The sequence below is a fragment of the Amblyomma mixtum genome, chromosome 1 (genome assembly GCF_055824585.1).
Source record: "Amblyomma mixtum isolate Tamu chromosome 1, ASM5582458v1, whole genome shotgun sequence".
Classification (NCBI taxonomy): Eukaryota; Metazoa; Arthropoda; class Arachnida; order Ixodida; family Ixodidae; genus Amblyomma; species Amblyomma mixtum.
Genome location: NC_143012.1, coordinates 278187867 through 278199985, shown reverse-complemented (window position 1 = coordinate 278199985; position 12119 = coordinate 278187867). Strand labels below are relative to the sequence as shown.

At 42.3% G+C, this 12119-nt stretch overlaps 1 protein-coding gene across 6 annotated transcripts; it reads left to right on the top strand.

Annotated features, from left to right (window-relative positions):
* Positions 1-689: 689 nt before the first annotated feature.
* LOC149371835 (uncharacterized) lies at positions 690-11525 on the top strand. 6 transcript variants are annotated; one of them, XM_089566127.1, is made up of 4 exons: positions 724-804; positions 1138-1228; positions 5207-5281; positions 8673-11525. In XM_089566127.1, the coding sequence occupies exons 3-4, from the start codon at positions 5254-5256 to the stop codon at positions 9074-9076; spliced, it is 432 nt and encodes a 143-aa protein (XP_089422253.1). In that variant the 5' UTR covers positions 724-804; positions 1138-1228; positions 5207-5253; the 3' UTR covers positions 9077-11525. The 6 variants fall into 6 exon arrangements, with proteins under 6 accessions (XP_089422251.1, XP_089422249.1, XP_089422247.1 ...); XM_089566125.1 differs by having other exon boundaries at positions 690-2743; XM_089566124.1 differs by lacking the exon at positions 5207-5281 and having other exon boundaries at positions 707-804.
* The last annotated feature ends 594 nt before the right edge of the window (positions 11526-12119 follow it).

Sequence of the window (12119 nt, the reverse complement as noted above, 5' to 3'; positions counted from 1 at the left end):
AACTCCTCCCCACCGCCCTCCCCGGTGGAGAGCTCGTTTCTCCGATGGCGGCGAGATGGCGCCACGCGTACCATTGCTGCGAAGTCTTTCGATTTTGGTTCTCCGCGCCACAGACCATGGGGATTTCCAAATAATTCTGCCCGAATCAGGCAAGTACCCCACCTAAATGTAGTATAAAACAAAACTGACCACTAAATGCAAACTCTGTGCAAAATTTGAGCCCGAACAAACGCGCGGTTAAGCCGAGAGAATTTTTTTTCGATTTTCTCTGATTTGTGCAATAGTTGGTAGTTGCTGGTGTTCTTTTATGCGTTTGTTCGCATATAGGAACAGGTACCTGCGTTAGCCGAGAATAGAAGGCTGTGTTTAGTAGCGAATGTTTTCGATTGCTATCGCTGTAAACGACACAAGCACACAAGCCGGGAGTTCCGTTAGGACAGACAAATAAGTACAGCAATCAAGCTAGCGTTTGGTTGGTTTGGTGGCGTAGTGTGTTTTAGTTTCGTTTTCTATTTAGCGCAACGTTTGGTTGAATGGTGCACATTTGAGAATTGCACTAGCACGTTCGGAAGATCGTTGCTACTTGCAACAAAAAACGCTTTGAGAGTTAAATGTTTCTAGTTATTTTTGAGTTCCTCACAACTTTTGAGCTTTTGATGTGACGTTGATTGCTGGCAACCATCGGTTGACAAGCGTCAAAATGGCGTCCTGCACGCCTGTGGGGCAATTTTGTTCAGATTTATTTCCAGTGCACCGCGTTTGATCCTCGTTTCTAGCGGACGCCACCACCAGAAAGCGGCAATCGTATGCTTTTCCGAAAATCACAGCTTCGTTTCTTGCGCGATACCGCTCTACCGTAGCGCGTTTTGCATAGTTTAAGAAGAACGTCTGGCCGTGTTTACACAAAACGGTCTATCTTATCTGGCACGTACTACGTAGCAGTGTTGAGCGCATAAAAAAACGAAGAAAAAAGCGCGCTAGGCAAGAAATGTGACGGTTATAATCTGCGCGCGCCGATGATTTCATAACTTCTGTCCTCGTCTGGACGAGTAGAGCCGATACTCGGGTTACTCAATGACACGTATATCGATTAAAAAAAAACCTCTTTTCCCTCTCTGCTATGCAAACGCACCCAAGCTTGCTGTCCGTTGGCCGCCGATGAAATTTGAGCTGGGTGGTTTCGAGGCAGCGGAAAAGCCTGTCTGCGTCGGCTGCTCCCTGCGTGTCCGTGAGTACTGCCCGGCTGGGCTGATATGCCGCGATCGCACATGCGTGTCGTGCTTGTCTCGAGCGCTCATTTGAGTTATGCAGCGCGCGAGTTCGGAACGCGTGCATGCACGCCTGCATGGATCCGCGTCCGCGACCCGCTTTGCTTTTGTTGTTTTCGCTGTTCCGTGGCTAATTTTGTGATGCGTTTGCCTAACCTTGTTTACCGAGTGGCTGATTGAAGAGAACGCGGCCTTTGGGAGCAGCGCTGGATGGGTAAGCGCGCACAGGCGCGGCTTCTCGGCCGCGGCTGCTTCCTCGAAGGCTCGCTGTCTAGCGACAGGGCGCCAATTTCGACATTGCGCCTCTCTCTCGATCCACTTGTGTTTTCCGGGCGCGTGCAGGCGGTTTGCCGCCAGCAAGCAGTGCGAGTCTGCATATATGTCTCTTTTAAATATTCGCTATAGTGCTGCGATGTGAGTATAGATTTCGTGCTGTAAAGTTTTAACTCTAGAAAGCGAGAGCTAAATTGAAATTTAAAGAACAAAAATTAAAAAGGAATGTAGTCTGCAAGAAAAAGAAAAGTTTTACTTGAAGCTGTTGCGGTATTATTTTTTCATTGGTGGAGAGAAAAACTGCTCAACAAATTTTTGAAAAACGTATGTTTCGTTAGCAAATAGTGTTATCATGGGCACAAGTAGAAAAATGAACCTCACTGTACCCCAGCAAAGATTACACAAAGTCACGGACATTGGGACGTGGCAGCGCAAAGTCTTGTGCAACAGCAACCGACAAGAGTCGCCCTTTGCATTATCTCTGTGGTTTCGTAAGCATGGAAAGCAGCAGGATGATGGACTTCACAATGCAGATTCATTCTGAGCGTGAAGTTTAATGGAGTAGGTACATTTTTTGGCTTGCGGTTTCAGTGCATTTAAATTGATGTTGTAGTACATCGCTCTCAGTTGTATAGCTTGTTAACTATGGTGGTGAGGGGTCACTTTTGGTCTGGAAATGCCCTGCTTTTCCTCATTTCTTCTGCTGTGTAACCTGGGTGTTTGTTCTTGCCTTAAGCTTGGTCCTGTTCTTGCCTAAAGCTTTGTCCAAGTGCTTGTAGCTCTTTTTCTGTAAAGCAGCTATGCGATAGTATATGCCTGCCATCTGCGGTTAATTTTGATCTTTTATATCACCTCATAAGTGTCCCGAGATTGTTGATGCTTCTTCGAGTGCTTTTGTATTTATGAAAAATTTTCTTTATTGGTGTCAGCTGCCTGGGCTCCTTGCTCTTCACTTCTGTTTGCAGCCTTGTGCAAGATCAGTTGTGCGTGCTTCATGGCTTACTGCACTGCAAAGCTTACAATAGCCTTGCTTCGTGTGCAGCTGTGCTTTATCATTAGGCAGGCTTTTGCTGGCTGCACATTAATATTTTCACCCCATCAGCAGCAGGCTATGCTTATTAGGTTGATGGCCATGGCAGTGTGTGCAATGATAACTGAAGTGAATCGGCAAGTTGGCGAAGAACGAACAAGCTTTACTAAAGGTTAGCAGCTTTTGAGCCTTTTGGTTCGTGATGTCGCTGCAACCACTGCCAATGAACATGAGGCATAGCTGGTGAATTATGGTGTAAATAAGCACGTGCTAGTGGCACATGCTGTCACAACAATTCAGTGCTGGCAAGTCTTGGAAGAGAGTAACTGCAGTAGGTGTCAGCAGTGTTTACACATGTGGTTGGCATCACTGTAAACTGATTATGCAATTGCCCCTAAACAGGCTGACAACCAGTGTGGGTTCAAGCTTCATAAGAGACTAAGGGTTCTGATCAGCCAGCTGTCACTGCACTTTAAGTGATGTTTCCTTGCAGCAAACTGCTGTTTGTTCTTCTTGTGGAGGATGAATGTGTAGTGCAGAGGTGCGTCAATGTGGGGGGCAGTGGCTGACCGGGACTCTTCGGCTTGTGAGGAATTCAAACAGGCAGCGGTGGCAGTGGATGGGAGGAGAAATTGGGAGTTTGGCAAATGCTACGCAAAGTTAACAGCAGTCTGTCTTAATTCTCATATTGTGCATTGAGAATATGTAAAATGCCATAGTTAGGCAACAGCCAGCAAAAGTTCTTAGTAACAAAAGGAGTAATGAACGTATAATAAGCCATTGTTACATTTCTGAAGCAAGTAGGGTAAAAAACAGTAGCTTATGCATATGTGTCATATCACCACCACCCCCCAAGAAAAAAAAAATATAACTCATTTCGTACCGTGGAAAAAAATGGTTGTGTTCTGTGGGTTTCATGAAATTGTTTTCTTAAGAACCCAGAGGTTTAAATTTCAGTGTTGTGTGTGAAAATGAATCTGATTAAAAACAAATAGTATGATGTTCGTTAAAGGGACCCCGAAAGAATTTTGATGGTCATATTCTGATGCGATGAGTCTGTACGGGTGGTCTTTGTGTGTATTCGAATCAAATTTAGAAGTTCTATGTGGGCTCTATTATTTACCAATAACTTTTAAATATTGCTGCTCGCTACTGATCAGGATGACACCACACCACGCCTTCTTCTTCTTTGCACATCTGAATAAATAAATGAAAATCTCAGTGACATGAATAGGCAATCTGGGTTCTCATTGGGCGTGGCCAAGTGGGCGGGATGCAGTGCTGCTGAGTGCAGTCCCAACCTATTTTCTTCATATTTTTTTTTTTCTGGCGAGTCAGCATATATGAGTTGAGGGAGGAGAGGAGGACTATCATTTTTAATTGTTGATATCTTTGGTATTAATGAAGCTAGCTTAAAAATTTTTGCACTGCAGTGACGAGTGATGGAATACCGATCGCTCATGCGCTGTTCTAAACCTCATTAAATACCATTTCATGGTCCTTTAAATTCTTTGATCGCATTATCAAATTTTATTTGTGAAATACAGGTTGTATATGCTTGTATCCAAAAAGAACAAAATTTCAAAGAAACCTTGCGAAATATACAAAATGTCTGCCTATATGCAGTTGGAAGTATGTCTGAAAAACCGAAGTACTAGCTCATAGAGTTTTCTGGCTAGAAAACAATAACTTCAGGCCCCCTGTAGTTGGGCATGCCATCAAGTGAAACAGTTGGGCAAACCTTTCGCAGTGCAGGCGATATCAAATCCTACTCAAATGATGTGGAAACCTTACAAATGAGGCAAACAACATTGGTAACGTCAGTACCATTTTCAAAGCAGCTTCTTAGTTGAGCAAAACAGGCCCGAATAAGAACCTAACCTAGGCGCTGCCACTGATGTTCTGGGCTGGTTCCTTGGGTCATCTTCGCCCTCTGAATTAATGTCGCATGATTAGGCAGCACCCTAAGAGTTACTGCCACCTAGATTGTCGACAAAACCAGCCATGGGCGCAGCTGAGTGATGAGATTTTCCGCATTTCTAAGTGCGTGCCATGCTGATGTAGCTGGCCATTCTAAACTTCTATGCCTCGCTCTTTTCACAAGTGCTTCAAAAATCACTGCCGCCCTGAAAAAAGAAAAATGAAAAGAAATTAAACTGCAGTTTTCTAGCTTCAAGGCAGATCACACAGCAAGTTCAAGAATGGTGCAACATCGTCAGTGGGCAAATGGTGGTTAGTGAATGCAGTAGAGAAAGAGTTGATGCACATATTGATTTTACTTCTCTATGAAGCAGCAATCACATACAGGTATGAGCAGTACAGAATTTCCCATCCAAGAATCGGACTTATTTTTACTTTGCTTTAAACTTGAAAAGCTACTATGAGCATTGTTCAACTTGTGAAAAACCTGCTTAGAGAAAATTATGCTTCTCACTCATACTTGGGGCAGTATTGTCTTCTTACAAAACTCGGTTCCCTTTCATATTTGCTGTACCTGTACTCTTCGTGAAGAATTCTCAGTGAAATTTACTTTTTCTTCATACCCTGCCTTGAGCCTGTTTTCTTTTTATAGGCATTAATGAAGAAACATGTGCATTATTCTAAACTTGCTTCATCTCTCTCTCTTCTCTTTCAGATTTGTTCTCGAACTAATGCAAGTCCAGTCTTTGAAGCACATTGTTGATGAAGAGTGCACCAGTGCTAATAACAAGTTTTGTCTCAAATTAGTACTTTTCATGGCTTAAATTCTCATTGTTGTTTTTAAAGCAAAGTGCGTTGTAATGATTTGTCACTTTGTATCATACTTTATATTGTGATGCTATCTGGTCACGCCGCACGTGTGTTAAAGTGGGATTTTCCCATTTTTAATGTTCCTGCTCTGTGACCTTGGTTTACATGATACAGTTGCAGAATTTGTTACTAGACATTCGTGTTTCTATAACTGTACATTGTTCCATTTGTTGGAGTCGCATAGTGGCAAAGAGGCCTGTGTTAGCATCGTGCATACTTATAGACCTGTAGGCTTTCAACTTTTCTGACTGCTTTGAGGCCTTTTCTTGATTTCTTAAAGGGGCCCAGAAACACTGTTTTGCCTGTTGATTGCATACAGTGAGTTATAATGGTGCTATTAGCGTCGGTGATACCGGGTACATTCCGTTTTTTAATATTTTAATGTCCTCCCAAAAACAACTTCATGGCTCTGATGGTGTCACCACACAGTGGCGGGTTTTTAGCAGCGGATATGACATCACCTGGCGCGAGCTTGATGACCGGACAAACAGTAAATATACTGCAAATTGTGTGAATAAATAGAGACACATTTTGTCACCTGTCTGCGTTTTATATTAGATCAACAAAAACAATTTGTTTGTCTTAGGTAAAAGCCCTGCAAAGCAAGTAAAATAAAAATACACCACCAGGGGCGCTCTGGCATGGAAACAACGCTGCCAGTCTCAGCAAGAACGAGTTACAGAGAGCAGGCAACCATGGAGTACAAACTTCCGCGACGTGCTCTGGCTGGCTGTTTTGATTGGTTGCGCCAGGTGCCGTCATTGGGAGAGCGAAATAGGAGTGGGAAGCCCCGGCAAAATCGAGTTGAGGGCAGCGTTTTGTTTGCTTGTATTTTGAAATCTCTTCACTGAATAACTCCCGTTCCTGTGCATCGATTCCTGTAATTCTTTTTAAGTCAGCATCTGTGTGACATAAAGAACCCACCTGAAGTATAGCTGGTATTTCCCCAGGCAGTGTTTCGCAGCCCCTTTAAGCTGTGATGTTATGGTGGGCATGTCACACAGCATCAGTCTGAAAAATTCTGTGCCTTCACAGCTTGTGTTTGAATGGCTTTAGCACTTGTTCGTGCTTTAACAGTTGTGAAGTCTGCAGTCTCAGGTGTCTCGACGGGGGACAAACAAGAAAAATAGAGGAAGAAAGGAAAATGAAAATGGGAATTTCAGGAGGGAGCTTTTGTGCTTCGTGGCGCTCCTCCGTTGTGGAATTTTCCTTGTGTCTTTGACTTTACAACCGGCTAGTTACAGCTATCATTGTGTTGCCTCAGTGTTGTGCCATCACTGCAGCTATAGTGGCACCGAACTTTTTCAGACAGATCGTGCATATCTGGTAACACTATTGAGCCTTTTAATGATGTGCTTGTTGTCATTCCGTGTGAATACGGCATATTTATGTTTTGTTCTGCCTCTGTTTGAGGGGTGGTTTTTTGTTGGCTAGTGTTTTTTACCCATGTTAAGCTTACAGAGAACCTTTGTTTCAGTCTGAAGAGCAATATCTTTTTTCTTTGAAGGGATAGGAGCAGTGTAAGATATTAATGTGGCAATACATTACAGCCCACTTTAAGGCAGCAATTTTCTATATATGGTTATGAAACTAAAATTTATTGTTGCTAATGGTTTTTACAATCTCTCATGGTGCACTTTTTTCACTAAGCTATTTATCACATTTGTCATGAGAGATTTTAGACTTGATTTTCTCTGCAAGGTGTGTTTTTGACACTAAGGGCTTGCTTTCACAAGCTGTTAACTGTATGTAGCACAGCATCCCTCGGGACCATTACTGTGGTAAACAGGCTTCCCTAAATGCTTATCGTGTATTGTTCTTGACCCCTTCCTGAGTATTGTTATATATTCGTGTAGTGTATGTACTTTTTACACGTTAGTTCGTCTCTTTAGATTTCAGTGCTTTTTAGGCAGTGTACAAATGGGTCTGCAGACGCTGTAGGTTATTTTTTTTCATCAGGTGATGTAATGATGGGCCTATTGCATGTCTGAGCAAATAGCACCTTAGGATGATTCTTTGCATGGTTTGCGCGAATTAATCGCTCATTTTCTGTGGGACTATGTCATCAGTTTTATTAAGTAAAGCATAAAGATAGCATTTAATCCCATTCCTTATCTTTTTGGTTTTGATAAAAACAAGTTTTTATGATGGCAGTACATTTTCTGCGTTGTCTTATTTGGGGACATGAAAACTGGCCATACTTTTGGCCGTATTGTTAATGATAGTGCAATTTTGGTACTGCTACTTTTTTCCTGGTCCACTTATTTAGTGAAGCCATCTTTCAAACCCGGTTACCTTTTCTTGCCCCGTGCCCTAGTTGAAAAATTCTGGCTGTGTGCTCAACAGGTATACTGTAGTAACAGTCATGCAGATGCAAAAAGAGAAAGGAGCTGTCATGCTTATGATCCTGCAAATGCAAAAGGAAAGGCTTTACTATTGGCAGTAAAAGTTTACAGAATGCGGGTGTATGGGAAAAAATCTTTTTCAACGCAGTCGCAAAAGCCACTCGGGTGAAATGTCTGAAAGTATGTGGGAACGTGCACGCTCCATCATTTAATACTGCCATTCAGTTAGGTCATGAGGTAACACTGCAATAACTTTTTTGACTAGAAGACGCATCCTGTAAAGTTTTGCTTCCAGTAGTATATGTTTGGGGGGCAGTCCACTATAATTCATCACTGGGGCTCAGTGGTTAGAGTTTCTTGTGCTTTACATGAATGCTTTTTAATTCCTGCCGTCTGTGGCCATATTTTTATAGATGTGAACTCTAATATCACTTATACGCATTTATGCGTCTTGAAAAAAAAAAAATCCCTGTACACCTGCTACTATTGCATACCTTGAAAACCGGATGTTAATTTCGCTTGTGAAAGCACGTAGGTTATTTTAGCACCCAAAAGGCCTTCATACATGAAGCAGTGACCTGTGCTGTGATAGCTACCATATTCACTCGTGTAACAAATGCAGAAGTAATAAATGTGTTCCTTATGTTAGTGGTTAAAAAACTTTTAGCAAAAATTTTAATCGTACTCAGTGTCAGTTTTTTCCGGCATGATAAGCACACCTTCGAAATCGCCATCAGCTCTCTTTGGCAAGGAAGTGCTTTCACTGTACAAGTGAACACGGCATTTTTGAGTAGTAACAGTCACTGGGAGTAATGCCTTTATTTGAGTGAGAGGTCCATGCTGTAGGTCCTTCCTCCCCTACTTTGCCCATTCTTGGTGGTGCGTACCATGTGACGAGTGGCAAATTTTCAGCTGCCTGTGCTCACCTGTCTTCTTCCTCTTGTGCCCCCCCCGACCTGTGCCCAGGAGGCTACTCAGTCCGCATCCGTGACAGCAACACTCCCGGCCGCAAAGTGGGCCTCTGGGGCTGCGACTTTTGTGCCTTCACCCATGCCAATGTGGCCAAAGTCCAGGCGCACGTCCAGGAACGCCACTTGGCCGCACTCAAGCGCACCTGGGAGATGGCAGCACTGTGGCAGGGCAGTGAGTCCCAGGACACCCCGTGCAGTGGTGGGGAAGGGGGTGCCGACTCCTGTGCTCTGGGGCAGCAGACAGCACGGAGGCAGCCGTTCCGTTTTCCGCCGATGGCGCAATTCGCGGCCCCCGAGGACAATGGTGGTTCGTCGGTACTTGAACCGATTGTCATCTGCAAGATAGATGAAGATGAAGAGGATCAGGACTGTCTACAGCGCACTGGGACCTCATTTTAAACTGTGGTGCATGAAAATGGGGGTTTGGGGGGGAATTTCTGCTTTTGAGAATGTGGCTACTGTTTGTATTGGCACAATCTCACGAGAGCCTATGATTCATTGGCTTGGCTACTGTTCTTGCAGAGGGCAGGGGCTTTCACTGTTCTCAGCGCAAGCTCAATTTTTGCAGAGAAGTTCTCAACGTTAGTGACACTAAAAACATGCTTGACAGCACTTCTAAGCATATTTGTGCCCCTATAATCAAATGAATAAAGTGCTCAGAGGTCTTTTCTGTAGTGTTCATACACCTCTTGAGACAGGGGTTTAGAGACTTATACAGGCGCAAAATACTGAAAGGCCGGAAGTGACCTGATGATTAGTCTGGGATCCGATCAAGAGCACTGTCTCATAGAACACAGCCAATTTAGTTAACAAGTCTGCCTGATTAGCGTAAGAAAGTATCAGAAGGGGGCTGTTCAGATCTCTCGTTGCCAGTGTTTCGATTTCCCAAGTTCGTGAGCACATTTAGCAGCATCACCTTTGTGCAAAAAATATTAACGTGGCCGTCTTGAGTCAATGCAGGAAATGTGATATAAACCTGATACGTGGTATTGGTACTGGTCTGCTCTTGTGAGGTTGCGTTTATGTAAACAGAGCATGTTTTTCATTGTGCGATGCAGCAGTGGTAAGTAAGACTTTTTACTCTCACTAGTAAAGAGGGAAGTTTTGCATAATATGCAGAACATCGTTAAGGAGGACTATTTGTAAGGGCTGTTCTGAAGGCACAGTCAAATGCCATACAGAGTATTTTTTATTGTCTTGTATGTTGACAATCGTATTTTTTGCTGCTGGACTGTTGTCTTTAGAGCACATTTTTGCAGTAGTAGAATGAGTGTGTGGATTGCCATTTATTTGTGCAGTCAGGAAACGTGTTTTGGCCTGGGAGTTTGTATGAAACTGTTTTTTGTGGAAATAGGACATTTTTGCCTTGATCCCAATACCAAAAGTTCATTTCTTACTTTTTGTAGCCAGCATAGTTTCTAAACATGCCTTTCTTTTGTTTTGAGTCAGACCTATATTCAGACCTTACATTCTTCGTTGCTGTGCAGATTTTTTTTTTTTCTCATTTTCTACGCGAGTTAACAACAGTGTTGCATCGGTTATTGACTCCAGATAAAGCTAACTTAACTGGACTTAAGTAGACTTTGGCGTGGTGCCGACAGCATTAATGGTCGCATTTGTGTGTTTTGTTTGTTTATATTGCAAGAAATTTAGAGGGAATGGTAGCCATACTAGCACTGTTTCAGTAGCTTCAAAAAATTAACTGTACAGAGAGAGAAAAAAAAATCCAACATTGAGGATTTCCATAATGATGGCCTGATTTCTCCTTAACTTGCCTGCTTGAGTGTTGCTTTTTATGCACTTGGAAATGCAGAAATAAGTTTTTTCTTCTTTTTCCAGTAGAGTTAAAGGCCTTTTAATTTTTGTGCACTTATGAAAGAGAGGGAAATGAACAGAAAACTCGTTAGTGTGTAAGCATGTGCATTAATGAAGTTTTAACAAATATACATGCCACTGGAAAGAACCATTTCTTGCTTTCTCCAGCAAGAGGAACATGATCTCACCATTGCTGATATTAATGTGCAGCTAAGCCCATAGTGAATCTAAAATTTTGGTTTAGGCTGTAAAAGAAATGTGCAATAGAAATGTGTGGGTGTTCAAGTGCGCCTGGCCTGTTTTCTTTGCAATTAATGTGGCATTGTTTGTTTGACAGCGAAAGCCAAGAGATATTAGTGTCACTGGGCTCTTGCACTGTTGTCCTGGAAGAGCTTTTGTGTACTGACAGGGTTTTAGAGTGTCGAATGAATATCTTTGTTGAAATAATGAGTGCAAAGTGTTTTCTGTGATGCACATTCTTTTCTGCGCTTTGTTACTTTTTTTTTTCTTTCTGTCTCTCTCTCTCTCTTCGAAACATTCCTTCAGTGTCATGTGCCTCTTTTGTTTTTTTAAATGCATTCTTTTTGTTGCAGGGCACACCGAAGTTTCTCTTGTTCTCTTTCTTTTTTCCTGTGGCTAATTATTGTAATGCTTGCACAAAGATTTTTTTTCCCATTTATTATTACTATTATCATTATCAGAGAGTTTATAATCCATAGAGTGTTATTATAAAAGCCAAAATCAAGTGTGTTTTGGGATGAATTGACCTGTGTCCTGCCCAAATGTTATTTTATAATGAGAGATCATCAGTCCCTTTTGAAGGCATGTAAATGCCAAGTGCCAATATGTACCTTGAGTGTTGTTGTCGTTGCCAAGTTTTTTTTTTTTTCATTGCTACTGTTAGTGGCATTACGATTGCAATACATGCTCCGCATAGAATCATTGTGTTGGTTGTGGCCATATAGTCATTGATGTGCGCAATCTCAGCTCTTTCCAGTAATTAAAGAAAAGAAAATATTTTCACTAAACAGCATTTAGCAATCTGTGAAGGTTTCTTCTTGTTACTGCAATCACTGTAGTCATTTTTAATAGACAACTTCCTACACCCTGTCATGTTTGTTATGTATTGTTGCACTAGTGGTGTTAGTATTTCGTGTTGAGCTGAACTTGAAGTTTGCAGTGTATGTGTGTGGGCAGATTTTGTGAGCCTTCTCAAGTTTTTAATTTTCTAAAAGGATCACATTAATTATTGGATGCCACAGTGTTGAGGCACACCTATTCTAACGGTGCTTGCCAGACTGAAAAAGAAAGGCCTTTTTCTTAACCCAATTTTTCAAAATTATGAAACTACTTCCTTTCATTTGTTCAGTGCTCTAGCAAGTGCTCGGGCTAACAGATGTTCCGTTTTAAAATACTGCTGTGCATTATATGCTCTAAGACTGTCTGGTGCAAGTTTTGGGAAGTTCAGTAAATTCTGATTTTATTCCATTTGGAGACGCATATCCCCAGAGCACCAACTGAGCTGCTAGTGTGGGAGTATCGTTGATAGGACGATATGCTGTTAGAAGGAAAAGATATTTGAACTGCCTTTCTTTTTTTGAGTGGCATACCCCTAGGTGAGGTGTGC

Bases quoted from the DNA above. Each gene is read 5' to 3' on its own strand.
- LOC149371835 (XM_089566121.1), top strand. From the start codon at position 2,536: ATGGCTTACTGCACTGCAAAGCTTACAATAGCCTTGCTTCGTGTGCAG. The intron at 2,744-8,672 runs GTTAGCAGCTTT...ACCTGTGCCCAG, and splicing joins ACGAACAAGCTTTACTAAAG to GAGGCTACTCAGTCCGCATC.